Genomic DNA, 22,879 nt, shown 5'->3' with positions numbered 1-22,879 from the left:
AGAACAAATGCCAGAGGATCCTACCTAAATGTCATGACTATTGTAGAAAAAGGAGTTGAGAGAAACCAGAAACACAACAGGACACAGGAAAGCCACAAAAATATTTTATCAGACACTTGAGTGAAGGAAAGTTGTGACGTTAGTCATGCATTAAAAAAATGTATATGAAGGACATTTAGAAGATTGGAAAGAGAACAAATCTGTTCTCCATTCCCTGGGGTTTTTTGCCCCGGTTATTCCTGGCTACAATTATGAAGCATGTACAGTGTTGTAATCTCACAGTACTTCATGTCTCAGCAGAATGGAATGTAAATTGGGACATTTGTTCTAACAGAATGTTAGTTCTTCTGTACTTTAAGTGGAACATAACACCGAAGTGGGAAAAATCTTTGTTTTTATTAATTGTGTGAACCTTTACAATTCAATGATTTAATCTGCATCTTGGTAAATGAAATGTAATGTTTCTCTCAGCCTATCTGACAATTTTACCTCATCATATACTCCAGACTCGGAGCCTAAGCCATTCAACGTGATGAGTGAATTCAAATCAATGATTCTGCCAGCTATCCAGGTGGCAAAGCAATTGTTTGATAGCCCCACTAAGTAGCCAGATTGGCATTGCTTGCACCGAACGAAAGAAATTATTCAAGTAGTTTGCTGAAGAGCAATACAGCAGAGATGGAGTGGGTTGGCAATTGACTTCCCTAGCAGTCAGCGCCAACATGTTACAAATGCCCTTATCGCTGCCAAAAACTGAGCTCAATTTTAGATTTATGAATCAAACTTAAGCCTGTGTAAAAACATTTTAACACCAAGAGCTTCAGCTGCTTATGTGAGCTTGGCATACCTTTCTGTGGTTCAATATGAAACTGTTGTAATTGTACAATTTAAGTGTAAAGATTCCTGCTGGAGTCTCTCCTAAGTCTAGTTTAATCAGCCATTCTATTTCAGTGATGGCCAGCCAGGTATTTAAATAAACTCATTAAACACAATATAAATGCAAGAATAAGCCAGAGGAAAGTTTCAAAATCACTTTACCAACTTATAATTCCTAGTCATTCAGTTTAGATTTCCACCTAGGGTAACATTTTATCCTTTATCAATCATTAACAGTAGAGACATAACTATTACTGTTTATGTGTGGATTCATTTAGTAAATAATGATGGATAGTATTGAACATAAGATGGCATCTGTTCACCTTTCTGAATAAAGGCATCCATTACACGGTATGTTAAACCAAACTTTTTCTCAAAATAAGCAAATGCTTTGTAACTCTTGAGAACCCCGAATCAATAATGAATAAGGAACCCCTTGTGTTGTTAAGTACCGGTATGTTAGTATGTATCTATTATACATTAATATGCATGATACTTTTAGGAACAGAATGTTTAGAGAACTCCAAAATGTTCAGAGTAGATCTTATTCAGTTTGGCGGATTTAATCCACTGTCAGATTTGCCTCTGAATAAATGTGTATCTTTTCAAGACAATTAAATACACAGCATCTGACTATCACACTAAAGATGCTACTCCTGATATTTTAAGGTAAAGATATGCACACAGTGTCACATCTGATGGTGAGATCTAAGACGTTCACACCTTGGTTGTCAAAAAGAGGAACCAGGCACTTTCCCCCACCCTGACTGCCTTCCTCTTTCAAAACCCTTCACTACACCAATTTATTTATTAATTGGATTTATATGTCGCCCCTCTCCATGAATTGGGCCTGATGGGCTGTGAAGCAGGACAAGCATCTCTGAAAAAACTCAAGAAAGATTGGAGGAAACAGTAGAATAGTGAAAGGAGAAGGATCAAAAGGAAATCCTGCACTGGCAATGCCATGCCTGAGGGACAACTTAAATTACGAGCAGAGGGAATGCCAAAGTTGGCAGCATAAATCCAAGATTTCTTCTGAAGTATGGAGGACCGTAGAGGAAAACCATATTCTCATTTGACATGCTCAGGTTGCTGCACAGGCACGTTGTACATGGAGTGGTAGGGCTGAAGTGGTCCACGTGATATAGTAATAGAAAAATGCAAAAGTGTGTGTAGCATGTCTTCCCCTCATTATCAAATCATTGCAACAAGCCTCTCTCCACAGCTAGGATTAGGAGGAGGAGGCAGCCAAAAGAGATCAGACTTCTTCCTTTGAGAAACATAAGCCAGGATCTCAGGTGTTTCTGATCTTTCTCTCCTGTTTTGCAGCCCACCTCACCCCTCTGCCCCACTCAAGAGACCAGTAAGGAAAAGCAGAAAAAGCTTAGGATGAAAGAATAAAACTTGGTATTTTCAGGTGCAGGAAGAAATGAAGCGCTGAAAGAAAACTGCTGTGTACAAGCCTTTTATGTTCTACTCTCATTTGAAAATGAAAGGAAAAAGTGGCGGAGGGAAAAAAATAGTGACATTTTTTTCATCTGTTTTCTCTTTAACCCTACTTAACCACAGTTTGGTGGCAGCCCTCTTCCAACTTGTCCCTTTGACAGGTAGCTGTCACCCTCCTGGAAACAGCCCCAGAAGGGTGTCAAGTCACTTTTTTTAAAAAAAGGTTATTTTTAAAAAGAAAGAAATTCCCCTGCAGAATTTTGCATGTCCATGCCCAGCCACCAGATGAAATTAGTAGCCTTTTTTGCTTCAGTCAACATTTCCCAGGGGATTAGTTGAGTTAGTCTCTTGTACAAAAGATAGCAAAGAGTCTCAAGGCACCTTAAAACCTGCCCATTTCTTATTCTTAAACAAACACGATAGCCTAAAAACGAGGGCAGGTTCTTTGGTTTCCCTTGAATAAATAAAATACCTCCCAGACAGAGTGAATGGAAACCCAACGAATCCCCCACCCCACCCTGAAAAATCTTCAGGTTAGGGAACTAGATTCTTACCTCCAAACCGCCAGGGCAAGGAGCCATAACCAAAATCCACCAAAAAAGAAAAAAGAAAACCCCAGACAGAAACACACATATCACGCTGGTAGAGAGTCAGTCTGACGATGCTGTTGTGATAATTTGGAAAGAGGGGGAACAGACACAGCGTTTGCACACTCTAGGGAAGAGGCACCTCGGTACCTTGACAAGAGCACAGAGAAATGCTGAAGGCTGGATGTGGCTTTAGAAAGGTGGCAGCCCCACCCGGTGCCAAGAGCTTGGGGCTTAGGAGGGTGTGTTGGGGGAGGGAGGAGAGGCAGAGTGGGGCGTCGGGAAGGGAGAAGCGATTTCTGAAGGTGAGAAGCGATGGAAAGCAGGCGGCGGATCCCTCGGGCGGAGCGGAGGGAGAGCGCGGGCAACAAGAGACAAGAGACAAGGGAGGGAGGAAGAGAGCGCGAGATCGCACCACACCAACAGGGACGCCAACACGGACACAAGGGCTTACTGTGGGCTCTTGGGGTAGAAAGGCAGGGTGACATGGCTGAGGTCCTGGATGTCAAAAGCCGTGGGCTCGGCGGAAATGGCCTGCCTCTTGGTCCTCTGCTCGCCCTGCAAGGCGCCGGAGCTTTGCTGGTGCGCCTGTTGGGTAGCGGGCCGGATCACGGAGCGGTACTTGTCCAGCTCGTTCTGCAGCTTCTGGATCAGCTCGTCCTTCTGATCCAGCTCCAGTTCCAGCTCGTCGATGAGCGCATCCCGCTGCCGGAGCTCCTCGATTTTTTCTTGCAAGGCGTATTGTAAATCCCGCAGCGTCCCCATCCTCAACCTCCACCTCTTCTTCCTCCTCCTCCACCACCTCCTCCTCCTCCTCCTCCTCCTCCCTGGGGCTCCTGCCTGCGCCCCCCACTCCTCTCGGCGCAACTTTGCCCCCCGCCCCGCCGAGTAGTAGCCGCCGCCGCCGTCGCCTGCCGCTCGTCCCACTTCAAGCGAACTTTGCCAATCGCTGCTCCGAGCGACCTGCTGCTGCTGCTGCTGCCGCCGCCGCCCCCGGCGGCAGATCCCGTTCGCCCTTCAACGCACGCCTCCAGCCTGGCTTGGCAAAAGAATCCGCCGCCGCTTCGTTTGGCCGGAGCTACACGGAAGAAAAGAGGAGCCCCGCCATCCTGGGTTCGGCGGCGCCCCACCGGCGCCCAGCTTCACCGACGGCGGGCTTGCGAAAGGCGACCGCGAGCTACCGCCTGCGTCAAGCTAGACTGGAGAGAGGGAGAGAGAAGCGAGCGCTGGGGAGACGGCGGGAGGAGGGAAGCCAGGCGAGCGAGCGAGCGAGGGGCGTCTGCAGCATGCCGTAGCACATGCACTTGCCCTCGCCGCCTCCCCCCCTTCTTTTCCCGAGGGCTACTAGCCGCTCGGCTCCCTTCCGGCTTCTCCGCCTCTCCGCTCACCCCATTAGCCGGGCCGCCAGCGGGAGGTGAGTGGGTGGGCTTTAATTGCGTGTCAGGCATTTCCCGCCCAAATGGCACGCCACGTTTACAAAGGGGAGGGGGGACGGAGGGAGGTGTTTGGGGAAGGCGGAGTGGGGAGTGGGGTGTGTGCCTGACAGGGGAGCCGCTTTCGAGCGTTTGCTTTTGGCGGGGCGCAGAGTCTCCCCCTAGTCGTCTTTACCTCAGGCAGAAGCGCGCTTCCCATTTCAGTAGCCTCTCTTAGGAATAATAATAATTGTTGTTATTATTGTTGTTTTGTTGTTGTTGTTGTTGTTGTTGTTATTATTATTATTATTATTATTATTATTATTATTATTATTATTATTATTATTATTATTATTATTATTATTATTATTATTGCTCTGGCTGGGCTAGCGGCAGAAACTTCCGAACCCAGGATGGACGCGCCACGCCACACCATAACGCGCCTATCCGCCAGCAGTGTACAAAACCAGAGGCTTTGCCTCGCCTGGCCGGTGGAGCCGCGTCTCTCTCATTAGTGCCGGAGAGGCTGAGGAGAAGGCGTTGCGTGCCTGCCAAAAAGTCTTTCTGACAGGCTCACCTGTAGCGGGCAGGAGAGTCTCAACTGCTCTCTGGCCCCTACTTCTCCTGAAAGCTTTGCCGAGCGAGGAACGCTGGCGAGACTTTCTAAGCCCGAAGCTTTAGCTGCAGGACCGAGAAAAGAGATTAATAGGGTTATTTACCCCTGCAGGGGCGATTGTCAGCTCATTACTATGCCGTTCCAAGCTTTCAGGACAGAATTTTCCGCTGTTTCTGAAAATCTCCCAAAAGCTTTTCCCATTGTTATTTCTCCAACCACCTGAATGTCCATTTCACAGAGCTTGGGGGAAAAATGGGGGCAAACCAGTGGTCAGCAGCTCACCAGCTTCAGAATAGTTGGGAGGTCCCCTGTCATATTCAGCTATGAGGAAAAACCTTTGCCCCCAGTGTTGGGCTGCTATGGGGAAAAGAAGGCCATTTCCTAGGGATAAAAACACTTGCTTGAGGATGGGCTGGGAGTGAGAAAACTCCCCAGCTTTAAATGGCTTTTTAGAAGATGAAGGCTGAGCCCTTGGAGATGCTGAATGGTTCCCACAGAAAAGGCTACACAGGGTTTTTTAATCTTTCTGAGTCTCAAATGTGGCAACTCAATGGCAAGCTTGCAAGTCAACTTGCTCTGATTTTGCTGAGTTTGGATCCAGACCTTTATCTGATATAATCAGAAAAAACAGGTGCAGCCATAATTCAGTATCAGATCCTGAGTCATTTAGATCTGTGCTGTCCCTTCCCAGCAAATCAAGCAGTGGAAGTGATGTGCTGGTGCCTAGAGGCTGTTGGGGCCTGGATGGGTGTCAACAGACTTAAACTCAACCCGGATAAGACGGAGTGGCTGTGGGTTTTGCCTCCCAAGGACAATTCCATCTGTCCGTCCATCACCCTGGGGGGGGAAATTATTGACCCCCTCAGAGAGGGTCCGCAACTTGGGCGTCCTCCTCGATCCACAGCTCACATTAGAGAACCATCTTTCAGCTGTGGCGAGGGGGGCGTTTGCCCAGGTTCGCCTGGTGCACCAGTTGCGGCCCTATTTGGACAGGGACTCACTGCTCACAGTCACTCATGCCCTCATCACCTCGAGGTTCAATTACTGTAACGCTCTCTACATGGGGCTACCTTTGAAAAGTGTTCGGAAACTTCAGATCGTGCAGAATGCAGCTGCGAGAGCAGTCATGGGCTTCCCCAGGTATGCCCATGTTACACCAACACTCCGCAGTCTGCATTGGTTGCCGATCAATTTCCGGTCACAATTCAAAGTGTTGGTTATGACCTATAAAGCCCTTCATGGCATCGGACCAGAATATCTCCGAGATCGCCTTCTGCTGCACGAATCCCAGCGACCGATTAGGTCCCACAGAGTGGGCCTTCTCCGGGTCCCGTCAACTAAACAATGTTGGTTGGTGGGCCCCAGGGGAAGAGCCTTCTCTGTGGCGGCCCCGACTCTCTGGAACCAGCTCCCCCCAGAGATTAGAACTGCCCCTACCCTCCTTGCCTTTCGTAAACTCCTTAAAACCCACCTTTGTCGTCAGGCATGGGGGAACTGAGATATCTCCCCCGGACCTATATAATTTATGTATGGTATGTTTGTAGGTATGTCTATTTAAAAATGGGTTTTTTAAACTATTTTAAATTTTAAATTGTAAATTATTAGATTTGTCATGAACTGTTTTATTGTGTTGTGAGCCGCCCCGAGTCTACAGAGAGGGGGCGGCATACAAATCTAATAAATAAAAATAAATAAATAAATAAATATATTCTGTACCTGGATCCTGCTTGGCCCACCTGCAAGTCAAGGTTTTACTGTGTGGGGAGAAACAGCAGTAAGGCTGCTGTCACAACAGAAAGGAGGAGAGGAAACTGAATTAAAGAATGCGACAGAGTTTATAGTACACATATTTTGCCAAAAGGCAAAAATAACTTCATGCAAGATACAACTAAGCTTACACCTTTCAAGTTCTGCAGGATTTCTGCCTTGGGAATTGATATGTATTTATAATACTGCAAATCCCACTACATGATTAAAATACAAAGCTGCTTTTAGGGCCATTCAACACTCTTTGTTTTATTTCATTAATATACCAGGGTGATTCGACACAAAAAACATGTAACAATTCCGTGGTACAGAGCTGAAGGGATTGGATACTGTAGCCCAGAGGTTAATTCTCTGCCTTACAAGGCAAAGGTTGCAAGTTCGAGTGAGGGTATGGCTAGCTGATGAGGCCAAAATAAGGCCAAAATAGATCTAACCTAGTCTCCCTTAATTTTCAAATTCAGCAAAAACATGTGAAACACACACACACACACATACATACATACATACATACACACACACACACACTCAGAGTGACACATATGTATATATATATATATACACACATACACACACTGAAATATATTTTACACACATACACACACTGAAATATATTTCACACACACACACATAAATATATTTCACACACACACACACACACATAAATATATACATATACACACACATATACATACTGTACAGAAAGAGAAACAAGCAGAATCATGATCAAATGGTATGAGTGACTACCAAACTTATCTGATCCAGTTTCAACCATAATAATAAGGGATAACTTGCATGAGTCATGGCAGATATAATACCATGAAAAATTTCAGTATACAGTACAGTTATAGCTGTCACTAAGCCTTAGAAGTTTTCAGAACCAGCTGTAATCTTAATTTGTTCACCAGGCTTTTAATTGAATCTATATTGCAATGCATCTCTTTGTTCCTGTTTTGGATTTAAGATGTTAAAATGCTATGGTTTTTAGTGCTATTTTGTATTTTGCTTTGTTAGTATGGTAATAATGAAAAGCCGATATTTTATAAATAAATAAATCAGCCGAGCCAAAACATTCTCAGGGGAATCACTTGACAAATTTGTCTATCTTAGCTATCAGTGAGGAAATACCAAATTTCAGAGTTCAGTAGTAGCTTTTAAGACATATAAGCATTTTTAATATAAGGCATAGGATTTTGCCAGCCGAGCTTTAGATACATAGAGTAACTTAATGGGTGGATTCAAGCCACCTCATAAAACCTATCCTGTAAAAACAAAATGTGTTAGTATTATTTTAGAGTCTATCTGAATTTTGGCTGTCATAGACTAACCTGACTGCCCTGTTACATTAAAGAAAAGAATGATATTCAAGAGTTAGAGTTAGAATATGCACTTAATGATGCATCTATACAATCATCTTCAGTTTTCACCACTGAACACAGAAAGCTTCATGAAAAGATATTACGGTGCTTACAAGCAACAGGATGGTATTCCTCAACCTGTGTTTATGAATTTTTGTAGCATTCGATTGGGCTTACTGTGCAACTGGGGAGAGGATCAGGTTTCTGGAAAGATATAATCAAGCAGTTTGTATCAGCCTGCCTTCCATTGAGCATCTGTTATACTGCGTGTCCCAGAAAGATGGCTGTGAAAATATCTACAGACCCCTCACATCCTTGACATAAAATATTTCAACTTCTGCCCTCAAGGCAACACTATAGGGCTGTGATGGTGAACCTACACAATGTGTGCCAGAAGTGGCATGCCATCGCTAGCTGCTCTTCATTAACACCGGCCAGTTGGTCTTTGGGTTTCCAACACACATATGTACCCATTCTGGTTTGGGCACTCAGTGCCGAAAAGGTTCACCATCACTGCTATAGGGTATTGCATGCCAAAACAACTTGACACAAGGATAGTTTTTTACCCCTTGATGTCACACTGCTAAGATAACTAATTTCCAAAACACTCAAACTATCTAGTATCCTTCTCATCTTTCCTATTATCTATTTCCTTATCTTCTTATAACTATTGCTTGGATCTTGCAATTTATATTAATTGTTTTATTTGGTATCCTAGTATGATTTATATTGATTGCTTATTTATCCCATGACTATCACTAAGTACAATGGTACCTCTACCTAAGAATTTAATTCGTTCCATGACCAGGTTCTTAAGTAGAAATTTTCTTAAGTAGAAGCATTTTTTCCCATAAGAATCAATGTAAAAGCAAATAATGCATGCAAACCCATTAGGAAAGAAATAAAAGCTCAGAATTTGGGTGGGAGGAGGAGGAGGAAGAAGAAGAAGAGGAGGAGAGTCACTGCTAAAGGAAGAAGGTGAGGTGAGGGGGGAAAAAATCCAAAACTTTAATGCTTAAAAAAAAGAGGGACTCTGAGGCGGCAAGGAGGAGTACGCGCCTCCAATACACCTGGCACGAGGCTGCCTCCCATACACTGCCCCCTATACACTGGCTGCTGCTGCTGCTGCTACCTGCTGCCTCTTTCTTCCCATGCTGAAGGGCTCCCCTCTCCTCTCGCTTGCTCACTTCGTAGCTGATGCCTTTCCTTCACTGTGGTGACTCCTCAGCTGCCCAGAGCGAAGGGAGTGTTTCTTTTCTCTGGGCGCTGGCAAAGGTTTATTCCCTCTCCAAGCACCCAGAGAAAGGAAAATGCTTCTTTCGCTCTGGACTGCCAAAGCCTCCTTAAGTGCCACCAAAAGGCTCCTCTGGCAGCCCAGATGGCTGGGATTAAAGGGGGAAATGGCAGGAAACTGGCTGAGCCTTTGTGCCGCTCTCAAATTTCCTGGAAAAATTTTTCAGGTTCGGGTTCTTAAGTAGAAAATGGTTCTTAAGTACTGGCAAAAAAATCTTGAACACACGGATCTTATCTAGAAAAGTTCTTAAGTAGAGGCATTCTTAAGTAGAGGTACAGTGATCCCCCGCTCGTTGCGAGGGTTCCGTTCCAGGACCCCCCGCAACGAGCGGGTTTTCGCGAAGTAGCGCTGCGGAAGTAAAAACACCATCTGCGCATGTGCAGATGGTGTTTTTAACTTCCGCAGCGCTAGCGAGGAGCCGAAGATTGGGGGCGGCGCGGCTGTTTTAAAACGTCGCCGCCGGCATGGGGGGCTTCCTAGCAGCCCCCCAAACACGGGTTGGGGGTCCGGGGGGTGCTGGCAAGCCCCCCATGCCGGCGGCGACGTTTTAAAACAGCCGCGCCGCCCCCAATCTTCGGCTCCTCGCTAGCGGGCTTTCGAGATGAGTCCTGAAGCGAATTCGCTTCAGGACTCAGCTCGAAAGCGGCGAGAGCTAGCGCCCAGCCCCGTGACATTCGCTTTCCTGCCGCCGGCAGCCGAGTGATCCTGGGCTCCTTCGCAACCTCGGAGAGTTTCCTGGGCATGAAAGCTCACGAAAACCAGGAAGCTCTCTGAGGTTGCGAAGGAGCCCACGATCACTCGGCTGCAAGCGGGAGGAAGGCGAATCCCACGGGGCTGGGCTCGGTTATCCCCTCGGCTCCCCTCCTACCAGCCCCGCCGTGGAAGGCTCCATTCTGTTCCCTGAATGGAGACCGCCGGCCGCTCAATCGGGCCGGCAGGGAACAGAATGGAGCGTTCCGCGGCGGGGCTGCTATGGGGGGGGAGACGAGCCCAGCCCCGTGACATTCGTTTTCCTGCCACCGGCAGCCGAGTGATCCTGGGCTCCTTCGCAACCTCGGAGAGCTTCCTGGGCATGAAAGCTCACGAAAACCAGGAAGCTCTCTGAGGTTGCGAAGGAGCCCACGATCACTCGGCTGCAAGCGGGAGGAAGGCGAATCCCACGGGGCTGGGCTCGGTTATCCCCTCGGCTCCCCTCCTACCAGCCCCGCCGCGGAAGGCTCCATTCTGTTCCCTGAATGGAGACCGCCGGCCGCTCAATCGGGCCGGCAGGGAACAGAATGGAGCGTTCCGCGGCGGGGCTGCTATGGGGGGGGAGACGAGCCCAGCCCCGTGACATTCGTTTTCCTGCCGCCGGCAGCCGAGTGATCCTGGGCTCCTTCGCAACCTCGGAGAGCTTCCTGGGCATGAAAGCTCACGAAAACCAGGAAGCTCTCTGAGGTTGCGAAGGAGCCCACGATCACTCGGCTGCAAGCGGGAGGAAGGCGAATCCCACGGGGCTGGGCTCGGTTATCCCCTCGGCTCCCCTCCTACCAGCCCCGCCGCGGAAGGCTCCATTCTGTTCCCTGAATCACTTTGAATCCAGCAGCTTCTGCTGGATACGGGCGGTGGGTGGGACGAGCGGTGAGGAAGCCAGGGGCTGTGGCAGCTCGCCCCCCCATCGCCCGTATCCAACAGAAGCGGCGGGATTCAAAGTGCTGGGGTGGGGGGGGGGTGTCCCGACAGCCCCCCACCCCAGCACTTTGAATCCAGCAGCTTCTGCTGGATACGGGCGGTGGGTGGGACGAGCGGTGCGGAAGCCAGGGGTGTGGCAGCTCGCCCCCCCATCGCCCGTATCCAGCAGAAGCGGCGGGATTCAAAGGGATTCAAGGCTAACTTCTGCGCTTGGCTTGAGGACTCAGCTGGGAAGCGGCACGGGTGTTTTAAAAGGTCTCCGCCGGCATGGGGGCTTCCTAGCCCCCCCCCCGAACCCCCAACCCGGGTTTGGGGGGGTGCTAAGAAGCCCCCCATGCCGGCGGAGACCTTTTAAAACACCCGTGCCGCTTCCCAACTGAGTCCCGAAGCCAAACGAACCCGGGTGGCCGGGCGAGCAGCGAGCAAATGGCGGGTGGCCGGGCGAAGGGCGGGCGAACGGAGGGCGAGCGGGTGCTGGGGGGGCTTCTCGCCCTCCCGCCAGCAAGAGGGGAAAGACCCAGGGAAGCCGCCCAGCAGCTGATCTGCCCGGCGGGGAACACCATCTACGCATGTGTGGCCATAGGAAAAAAGGGCGCACATGCGCAGATGGTGTTTTTACTTCCGGGTTGAAAAATCGCGATGTAGCCCATTCGCAATGGTCGGGGACGCAATAACCGGGGGATCACTGTACTATTGTATTGTACCTTATGGATTTATGATGAATGTATTTTGTGATGATTAGGATCATGATTTATCACTTATTGCTTGTATGCACACAGAGAGCTTATGCACCGGAAATGAATTCCTTGTGTGTCCGATTACACATGGCCAATGAGGAATTGTTCTGTTCTGCTCTGCTCTGCCCTGCCCTGCCCTGCCCTGCCCTGCCCTGCCCTGCCCTGCCCTGCCCTGCCCTGCCCTATCCTATCCTAACCTATCCTGTTGCTGAGCACTTTGTGTATTTACAGGCACTTCTCAACTTATGACCACAATTAAGCCCCAAATTTCAATTGCTAAGCAAGGCAGTTAAGTAAATTTTGCCCCATTTTATTGCCTTTTTTGCCACAGTTGTTATGCAAATCTGCCTTCTTCCATTACTTTGCAGGTCAGAAGTCAGCTGGAAAGGTTATAAATGGTCATCATAGGACCCTGGGTTCAGTGCAACTGTCTTCAGTACATGCTAGCTGCTAAGTGCCCAAACTTTGATCACATGACCATGAGGCTATTGCAACCCTTGTAAGTGTTCAAAACTAGTCATAAGTAACTATTTTCAGTGCCGTTGTCATTTCAAAAAGTTACTGTAAGTTGAGGGCTGTGTATTTTTCATGCTGGTTTTAAAAATGTTTCTCAAAACTAACCGATGATAAACTCCTGCAGCCAATGATGGGCTGCTGCCACTTTAGGTGAACTGGTAGTTCTGGCTAGTGGCCGGGCCATAGTTCCCTCTAAGCTGAGCAGTGAGCAATCGCTCACTTAAAAATCATCATCAACTCAGGGTGTTCCAAACCTGCCCAGAAGCCGAGAGGGAAAGAGTGAGAGGGAAGGAGAGAGAGAGAGGAAAAGAGGAAGAGAGGAAGAGAGAGAAACAGATAGAAAAAAGAGAGGAAGGAAAAGAGAAAGAAAAAGAATGGGAGTAAGGAAGAGAGAAAGAAAATCAAAATCTAGTTTGAAACTAGCTCAACTATTTAAGTGGCATTTTGATATTGATAGAGTTGCCCTATTATGAGCTCACTGTTATAGACACACAGTACAGTATTTTATTTTGAAATTATCTGAGGCAAAACAGGGTGGGTTTTTTATTTGTTTGTTTGTTTGTTTGTTTGTTTGTTTGTTTGTTTGTTTGTTTGTTCGTTCGTTCGTTCGTTCGTTCGTTCGTTCATTCATTCATTCATTCATTCATTTATTTATTATTTCTGTGCCGCCCAGTCCCAAAGGGACTGCCGTTCAGACACTATACTTTTCCGCCCACCCCCAAAAAAACATAGAGGGAACACTGGGCCGGGCCCACTCAGCTGCCCTTGTGCTATTCTGTCCTATATTATCATACAACATACAGTGCTCACATTTTCAGTTCCAGGCGAACCGGTTGTTACAGTATGTGACACCCACCTCTTCTTGCATCCATGTCACATATACATAGCAGACTAGTGTGCTGGGATGGGCATGAACATATGCAGAGGGGGGATTGTTCAATGAAAATAAAAGGCCCTGAAGAAATCAGTGGTTCACAGTATTTAAGCTCACGGCATTGCTCTATGCCTCATAAAGAAGCTTAATGAGTTATACTTTTCTTCTGTGGAGGAGTTTTCAGGGGGAAAAGAAGTTGTGTTAAAAACAGAAAATGGACATGGATTGCATGAGCAGGCTTTATGAAGAAAAATCTAATCTCCTCTTACTGGCCTTTCCTGCAGGGAAAAAAAAAACAGGCACTAGATACATTCTGCATTTTGATGGAAGAACAGCACATCTCCAAAAATTTCAAAACAGAAATTAGAAAGCACTTCATTTGGCCTCTATGTTATGCATCTATGTTATTATCATTTAATATTTTAAAATTGTTGGCTAGAGCAGTGTTTCCCAACCTTGGCAACTTGAAGATATTTGGACTTCAACTCCCAGAATTCCCCAGCCAGCATTTGCTGGCTGGGGAATTCTGGGAGTTGAAGTCCAAATATCTTCAAGTTGCCAAGGTTGAGAAACACTGGGCTAGAGAACCAGGAAAAAGAACATCAGGTTAACCATTTTCCTTTAAATATTTTTTCTTCTTCTCAAAACCATGCTCTAACAGTTTTCAATCATCCAAGAGGAGAAAAAAGATAAAAGTGTGATCAGACCCTGACATAGCTGGTAAGATCAATCAAAAACAATACAAATTTCAATAAGAATTTATGTTAACCTGTGATAAATACAGACTCTTAGAAACTGCAGTGTAACAGGAATTTAAGTTAAATAAAACAAAGTTAAATAAAACTTTGTAACAGTGTAACAGGAATTTGAGTTAAATAAAACAAAGTATCTTGAAATGTTTCTTTTCCTTAATGTCTCCCATCTTCCTGGGCTACTACTCCTGATATGTCTGCCACCAGACTTGGTTCCCAATCTCTAATGGTATCTTTCTGCACAACCTGGTGATCTTCAGATAGTTCATCACTTCAGAATTGCAGCCCCCAGATTTGAAAATGGATTTCTGCACAGAAGTTGACAGTCTTGGTATTTATGTAGATAATAAGGCAGATCCCCTACTGGATTCATTTTTGGGTTGGAATATTGCTGATTTGGAGTGAACCCTGTTTCTCCCAGCTTCCTGCTGCTCTGGTTTCACCTGCTCTCAAGCAATCAGCATTATTATCATGTTTTCTTCCAAAGCAGTTGGGATGGTGGCTTGATTAACTGGGGGAGTGGAGTCAAGACTGCTTGGAAAGGACCATCGTAAGAGGGGGATCCTATTCATAGTTCCCTCTAAGCTGAGCAGTGAGCAATCGCTCACTTAAAAATCATCAACTCAGAGTTTTCCAAACCTGCCCAGAAGCCGAGAGGGAAAGAGTGAGAGGGAAGGAGAGAGAGAGGAAGAGAGAGAGGCAGATAGAAAAAAGAGAGGAAGGAAAAGAGAAAGAAAAAGAATGGGAGTAAGGAAGAGAGAAAGAAAATCAAAATCTAGTTTGAAACTAGCTCAACTATTTAAGTGGCATTTTGATATTGATAGAGTTGCCCTATTATGAGCTCACTGTTATAGACACACAGTACAGTATTTTATTTTGAAATTCTCTGAGGCAAAACAGGGTGGGGTTTTTATTTGTTTGTTTGTTTGTTTATTATTTCTGTTAATGCAAGTCTTTAAAAGGGCTAGGGGGAAACTTTCATGGGTTTTTTTGGGGGGGGGCGGTTGAGAAGGAAGAAGTACTGTATTTAATGGTCAACTATTGCAACTCTTAAGGACTCCTCCATACAACATGTACTTTTTTCTTCCCATTTTCCCATAGAAAACACCTCTTTCGTAATGGATCCCTGGCAATGTAAAAGAGATTTGACAAGGAATATGGATGCCAGAACAATCATGTGCCTTCTTATTTATGTATATGCACAATAAATGGGCTTTTATCTATCATTCCCAGAGCTATGTTTACCCCAAAGGAAGTCCCCAGCAGCAAAGTGGGCAGACATATGCATTCAAAAAAGCTGTGAAAAGTCTTTGTTTTCCATTTTGTCAAACCAAGATTGCCAATTCTAGCTGAAACCATTTTGGGAAGGTTTCTTCTTGATATTTTTTTCTTTAATACACTTGCTTCTCAAAATCATGCAAGGGGCGTGCATACGTGCGCCAGCGTGCCTTCCGTCCCCTGTCCCAATGTTTCTTTTTCTTTTTTACTAGTATCATGTATATGAATATTATATCTTTACATACCTCTAATGTGTACTTGACAAAACAAAATAAATAATACCAAGACTGTCAACTTCTGTGCAGAAATCCATTTTCAAATCTGGGGGCTACATCCATCCATACATCCATACATGCATACATACATATCTATATACAGTATCTATAAAGATATAGATATAGATGGTATGGATATAGATATATCATTTTCCCCAGAAAATAAGATATATATGATATACACTGCTCAAAAAATATAAAGGGAACATTTAAACCACGCTATATAACTCCAAGTAAATCAAACTTCTGTGAAATCAAGCTGTCCACTTAGGAAGCAACACTGATTGACAATCAATTTCACATGCTGTTGTGCACATTCAACTTTATACAGAACAAAGTATTCAATTAGAATATTTCATTCATTCAGATCTAGGATGTGTTATTTCAGTGTTCCCTTTATTTATTTTTTTAGTAGTCCCCGGAAAAAAAGCAGGGCCAATGAAATTGAGTAATTTTTTGACAAATAGGAAGCAACAGGTGAAGCTAGGAAAAATCACTTTGCATAGCTGCCTAATAACACAGATGCCCCTCAGGACTGTTTGCTCGCTCTATTACTCTTCTCTCTATATACCAGTGTTTTTCAACCTTTTTTCTTCAGGGGAACCCTTTGGTGTTGTCAGATTTCTGACGGAACCTGTACCGTGTACCAGTACTGTTTGTGTCCCCTCAAGATGAGCCTTGAACATTAAGTAGGGAATTTAATTAAAATATAATATATGTAACTAGATGACAAAATTAGAAAAAAAACTTTTGCAACTTTTTTGATGATTGATATTAATTACTAACAAAATATTCATGGAAAATTAGATGGTACACTGTATTGTTTGAATGTATGTTGACAGAAAAATAAAAAAAATTAGCTCCTCCCAAAAAAAGTCCTTCCTCTGTCCTCCATTCATTTCATTCTTCCTCCTTTCTTCCTTGTTCCCTCCATCTCTCCTTCCTTCCTTTCTTCCTTCCTTGTTCCCTCCATTTCTACTTCCTCCCTCCCTCCTTCCTCTCTACTTCTCTCTTTCTCTTTTCTTTCTTTCTCTCTACTTCTCTCTCTCTCTTTCCCCTATTTTTCCCTCTGTCTCATTTTCTCCCTCCAGGTCTCTCTCATTTATGTGTACCTCTCCCACTTCTCTCTCTCATTTGTTTCTCCTCCCTTTTTGCTCTCATTTCTTCCACTTTCATTTCTATTTTTCTCTCTTTCCTCTTCCTCTTCCTCTCCCTTTTTCTTTCTCTCCCTTCTCTCTCTCATTTGTTTCCCTCTTCTCCCTCTCTCATTCTGTCTCGCCGCTGCCAAAAAGAAACAGCGAAGGGAGGTTCAGCAGGGATGGGCGTGGTCCAGAGAACCGGAGCAGTCAGGCGGCGCAGGGCTCTGACCTATGGGGGTTTCTCCCCACCCGACAGCTTGGTTGCCGGTTGCAGCTGTTGGGCAGGGAGAAACGGCGTTCTGGGAGGAGGTGAGGGCAAAAGCGTCGTAAGGCGGAGGAGGCGGCAAGGACTGTTGCTGCTCCTGGTCAATTTTGGTGTTTTTTTTCTCATTAAGTCGCAGAACCCCTGGCTGGCCCCTGCGGAATCCTTGGGTTCTGCAGAACCCCGGTTGAAAAACACTGCTATATACTATAAACTCTGTTAAAGTACTGAAGTTTCTAGATGATACAACAGTCCTTGGCCTTGTTCAAACCAGTGATGAGTCTACATATGGACAGGAGATTAAACAACTGGCCCTGGGGTACAACCAGAACAACTGGAGTTGAACATGCTTAAAGCTGTAGAGATGAGAGTGGATTTTAGGAGGAGGCCTTCTATCATCACTTATTATTATTTGACAGCACAGTATCAGCAGTAGAGCAATAGAACCTTCAAGTTTTGGGGTTCTATAATCTCCCGGGATTTGAAATGAACACCTAACATTAGAACTGCAATTAAAAAGGCAGAGCAAAGAATGTTCTTCCTGCGACAATTCAGGAAGTTCAGACTGCCCCAGCAGCTGTTGATACAGAGGAGTTATTGAGTCTGCATTTGTACAGTCTATAACTGTCTATAAGTATTTGATTTGATACAGCAACCAAATAGGACAAATATCCAGTGGATAGTTAGGACTGCAGAAAAAGCTACTGCAACCAGCCTGCCTTCCATAGAAGCCCTGTATATTGTGCAGGTTAGGCTAAGAAAACATTTATACCCCTTATATCATGGACATAAACTGTTTCAACTCCTCTCTTCAGAACCCAAAACAACTAGATGTAGGTACAGATTTTCCCCCCTTCTGCCATCACTCTTCTGAACACCTAATTCTCACAATACTGTTTTACATCCAAGGTATATCTACCCATGGGGTATGGCTGTATTATTATTATTATCCTTCTCATTTTCTTTACTACGCTCTCTTTTTGGTATCATTATTATAATGGTAACGGTAAGAGAACACCTGTCTGATTTGAAGAATATAAATCACCAGGACCTGATGAATTACATCCCAGAGTTCTGAAGGAGCTGGCAGATGTTATCCCATTATATCATATCTTTAAAAAATCTTTATGTATAAATATTTTTTATTGTTGTTTATCATACATTTCCTTTATATTTGAGCAGTGTGCTCTCAGCTAGCCATACCCTCACTGGGACTTGAACCTGCAACCTTTGCCTTGTAAGGCAAAGAATTAACCTCTAGGCTACAGTATCCAATCCCTTCAGCTCTATATTTGTTTTTGTAGATTTTCACGGGTATATGTATGTAGATTGTTCTGAGTTCGGATTTTGCCCCGTGTAATATTTTGAGTGTCTATGCGACGTTTCGGTGAAATCACATTCACCATCATCAGGCTGAAGTTGTTAGCTTCGTGCTGCTGTAAATATAGTTTATAGTTTAAACAGTATTAACAAATATGCAGTAACATATAAACAAATATGCGATAATATCCATCACTAACTACAAGAAACTTCACTCTAAACCAGACCTATCCATTCTGCAAAGAATTCGCTTCTGTGAACTCTGCCAATATTTAAAAAGACATCAAAAAAATGGTGAGACTGACCTAGAGACTACCGTGCAGACTGTATCAAAAGTAAATCTCACAACCCACATCCTAATAGCCAACCCCTCATCATCCAAAACTAAGCACGCTCACCCCAAACTACCTCACTACTGCTACCACTACTGCTACTGACTTTAGATGCAAGCTACTTAATGCAAGAAGTCTTGTAAGTAAAATGCCTAAATTCCTTCTATTAAATACGACCACTTCTGACATCACATTTGTCTGCGTAAAATATCATGTACTTAAAATATCATGTACTTTTATATATGCATATTAATGTTTGTGCTTTGTATTCATATACACGCTTGACAAAATTAAATAAATAAATAAAAAGCAAGATTTTACACCTGGCCAAAGGTACAAATACAGATTAGAGAAAACTTGGTTCAAAAACAGCAATGGACAATGACTTAAACATGAATAGGCAGTGTGCAGCAGTAGCAGCCAAAAATACAATCCTTGGTTGTATAAATATAGGCATAGAATCAAAATCACGTGAATAATTACTTTATAAAGCCTTAATAACACTACATCTGGAATGCTGTGTCCAGTTTTGGTCACCACATTACAAAAAAAGACGTTGAGACTTTGGAAAAAGTGCAAAGAAGAGAAAATAAGATGATTAATGACCCAGAGACTAAAACATATGAAGAAAGGTTGCAGAACTTGGGTTTGCTAGTCTAGAGGAAAAGAAGGAGTAGGGGGAACATGATAGCAGTATTCCAGTATTTGAGAGGCTGTCACAAAGACGAGGGGTCAATTTATTTTACAAAGCACCAGAGGACAGGACAAGAAATAATGGATGGAAACTAATCAAGGAGAGAAGCAACATGGAATTAAGGAGGGGATAATTAACCAGTGGAACAGCTTGCATTTAGAAGTTGTGGGTGCTTCATTACTGGAGGTTTTAAGAAGAGGCTGGACAATCACTTGTCTGAAATGGTATTGTGTCTCCTGCTTGAGCTGGACTAGAAGACCTCCAAAGTCCCTTCCAGTTCTATTCTCATTGATTATTATTATTATTATTACTCTGTTATCTCCCATGTACACTCAGAGCTTCCGCACTAGAGACAAATTCCTTGTGTGTCAATCACACTTGGCCAATAAAATATTCTAATTACTGTACTGATTAAAATAACTATTTGTAGAATAAGCACCTGATTTTTAAAATTAAGGGATTCCTTTCCTGCATATCAATTAACCACTCTTATTCATAAATCACAGAAAAAACACTTAAGTATATTTCCCTCTGTTCTTCCAATGCAAACAGCAAAAAGAGGATGAATGATGATAGGCAAAGATGTCTGAGGAAGTTAAAAAAAAGTCAAGGTGATGGTCATATAGTGAGGAGAGCAGCATATAAGTTTAATAATAAATAAATAAAAATTAGTAACATAATAGCAATTGAATACTGGGTTATTTTTCTATTGAAGAGCCAAGATTCCTTATTTCTTCTTACTGTGTCAAGCGAGACCCATTTTACTAGGATGAAGCTTTGCAATGAACAGGATGGCAGATTAAGTTCAGCTGCTATTCAACTTCAAACAGTTCTATTTTGTGGTGATTTGGGCGTGTGTGTGTGTTTGGATTTGCATCTTTATTATTACATATGGGAAATAATTTGTTTTCATTGTTCACTGTCTCAAACACTACAGAATAAAGAAGATGAACTAAAGACAGAAATCAATAATTCATCCAAAGGCTCTTAGCCATGAAGCTGTGAAGCGAACTCTGGTGGAAAGATTGCTATAATGTCAATGTATTATGAAGCACAAGTTTTGGGAAGATTTCATGGGTTTCGTCTTTTAGCCGGAAGAGAAAAGCTACAGAAGGTCATGGTTGTTTGGTGTAAATCTCTGTAATGCTGAGTTGGTTGCAACCTCAAAATAATTTGCTTCAGTCTATGGAATTAGTCCAAGCACTTTATCCAAAATCTGTTTGAAACATCTGTATTTTTTTTCCATTCACAGCTTTCTCAAAACCAAAGTTTGCACAAACTTTCTTCCTACTGTAAATACATTGTGAATATGAATTCAGCAAATGAAAAAGTGAATGAACACATGTTTATTTCAGATTCATATCACATCCAAACATATGTATTTTGGATCAAGAACAGACAGGCAAATAGAAACAGTCTTTGCTCACAATGCCAGAGCTTCTCTATCTTTACAACAACTATGGAAAAGTTTTTGTGCATGTCTAATTGAATGGGGAATTATATGGCAAGAAGGAGACAGAGGAGCAGTTTTGATGACAGTATTAGAAGGATACAAACAGATTATGAAGAGTTCCAAGTGAATAATTTCAAATTAGATATGCCACTAGCAATACAACAGATGAAATTTAATTCAAGTATAGTTTGTTAGTTCTTTTGGAAGGAGGTTGCTTTTCTAGTACTGTACAATTTATTTCAAAGGTTTGTAGATATCTTGAAAGAAAATTGGCCAATGTAGATTTAGCTAAATTTTTCTCTGAGATTTATTTATTTTTATTGCATGAACTGATTAGAAAAAGAAATGTAAGAAAAAATGTAAACAAGCATGGTTTAAAACAAAATAAATATCTAATGTCCTGTATATCCAATGACTGGCTCAGCTACTTTGATTTTCTATCAACATCAGGTAACAATATTTTATTGAGACAAAGTATTGATTATACTGAGCTGACTAATTTTTGAATCATGCCTTGTGTTGATATGTGGATTCCACTGGAAATCTTGCAGTACTTTAACTTACTACCTTTGCAATTTAATATATACTTTTAAACAAAGTTGTCACTGGCTTTTGGAAATGGTTATTGTAAGTCATGTTGGCAGTATCAAGTGGATTCCTCCTGGTTCTGACTGGTTTGCTCGAACTGGTAGCAATCCACTGGTGACATCATGATGATGTCACTGACTCAATTTAGTCAGTTCTGATCCATGAGCACCGCCATGGTTTTTTTTATTTTTTTGATTATTTTTTCTTTTGAGCGTGCACAGAAGCCAAGTTCCCAGTACTGTGCATGTGGTTACCATCTTGTTTTTCATTTTTTTATATTTTGTATTTTTATTTTATTTTATTTTTCAGCACTGTGCATGCGCACTTGTAAAGCATGCCCACGTCCACAAGGTGCGCCCATGAGGTGCAGGAGGAAGCGAACTAGCAGTGAGATAAGTTAGAACCCATCCCAGAAGAGTATATGAATAAAGTGGAATATATATTACATATGAAACCAATAAACCATGTCTTAAGATTCATGTAAAAATGTATTGTTGAGATTCCAGAGAAAATACCTTTGAAAATATCACACAGCCACAACATACCTGATGATAGTGTATGGCAGCAACAAGAAAAACACAGAATTCATTATAACAAAGACTATATAAGTACAATTATATGATTATACGAGTCTGCGGAGAGGGGCGGCATACAAATCTAAATAAATGAAAAATGAAATGAAATGAAATTTTGTTTATTTGCTTCTAATGTTTTTACAAATACAGGTAGTCCTTGACTTATGACCATAATTAAACCCAAAATTTATGTTGCTAAGTGAAAAATTTGTTAAGTGAGTTTTACCCCATTTGCTGACTTTTCTTGCCTCATTTATTAAGTGAATCACTCCGATTGTTAAATTAGTACCACCATTGTTAAAAGAAATTGGATTTCCCATTGACTTTGAAATTCACAGGAGATGATCACATGACCAGAGGACATTGCAACCATCATAAATATGAACCATTTGTCAAGCAGCCAAATGTAAATCACATGACATGGGGATGCTGCAATGGTCATATGTGTGAAAAAATGGTTGTAACTCATTTTTTTTCAGTGCTGTTATAACTTCTGAAAAAAGATTAATGTCATTTGAACAACAGGATAGGCTGATTTTTTTAAATCAAGATGCAATCTCAGGTATCTAATCTTGAACACTTTAATGAGTAATTATTGTATAGCTTGTAACATCACCAGTATACAAGTTTGCTTACCATATAGAATTACAAACAAGAAAAAGAAGTCAAGAAAAAAACTCTAAAATTCTAAAACCCTAATTTTAAAAAAACTCGTACTAAAACAACTCAACAACACGCATACATACCATTCATACAGAATCATATTTTGATTTAGTAGTATGGCTGTGACTGATAGATCACTGACATCCAAGAGTCTTAAAAGAGCTTGCAGATGTCAACTTGAAAGCCCCTTCTAAGATCTTTGAGATATCACAGAGGATGGCATGGGGGAGACTGAGAAGGGCAAATACAGGGGTGAAATCCACCAGGTTCTGACAGGGTCTGGAGAACCAGCAGCAGAAATTTTGAGTAGTTTGGAGAACTGGCAAATACCACCTCTGGCTGGCCCCAGGGTGGGGTGGGAATGGAGATTTGCAATATCCTCATGCCACAGCTATCA

General features: G+C 43.2%; 1 protein-coding gene across 2 annotated transcripts in view; it reads right to left on the bottom strand.

The window, feature by feature from the left end:
• The window catches only part of PRKG1 (protein kinase cGMP-dependent 1), a 1,199,739-nt gene that overhangs the window by 1,055,671 nt on the left and 121,189 nt on the right, over positions 1–22,879 (bottom strand). Inside the window, exon 1 of one of the 2 annotated variants that reach the window (XM_070752276.1) lies at positions 3,364–3,680. The exons of the other annotated variant lie outside the window; for it this stretch is intronic. Within the exon in view, the coding sequence (XP_070608377.1) occupies positions 3,364–3,674 (311 nt within the window). The 5' untranslated portion in view covers positions 3,675–3,680. Of the gene's footprint in view, positions 1–3,363; positions 3,681–22,879 lie in introns of those variants that run through there. 2 annotated transcript variants of the gene reach the window in all.

This window comes from Erythrolamprus reginae, chromosome 5 (genome assembly GCF_031021105.1).
Source record: "Erythrolamprus reginae isolate rEryReg1 chromosome 5, rEryReg1.hap1, whole genome shotgun sequence".
NCBI classification, from domain to species: Eukaryota; Metazoa; Chordata; class Lepidosauria; order Squamata; family Dipsadidae; genus Erythrolamprus; species Erythrolamprus reginae.
The sequence above is the reverse complement of the archived record's forward strand: the minus strand, read 5'-3'. Positions and strand labels throughout refer to the sequence as shown.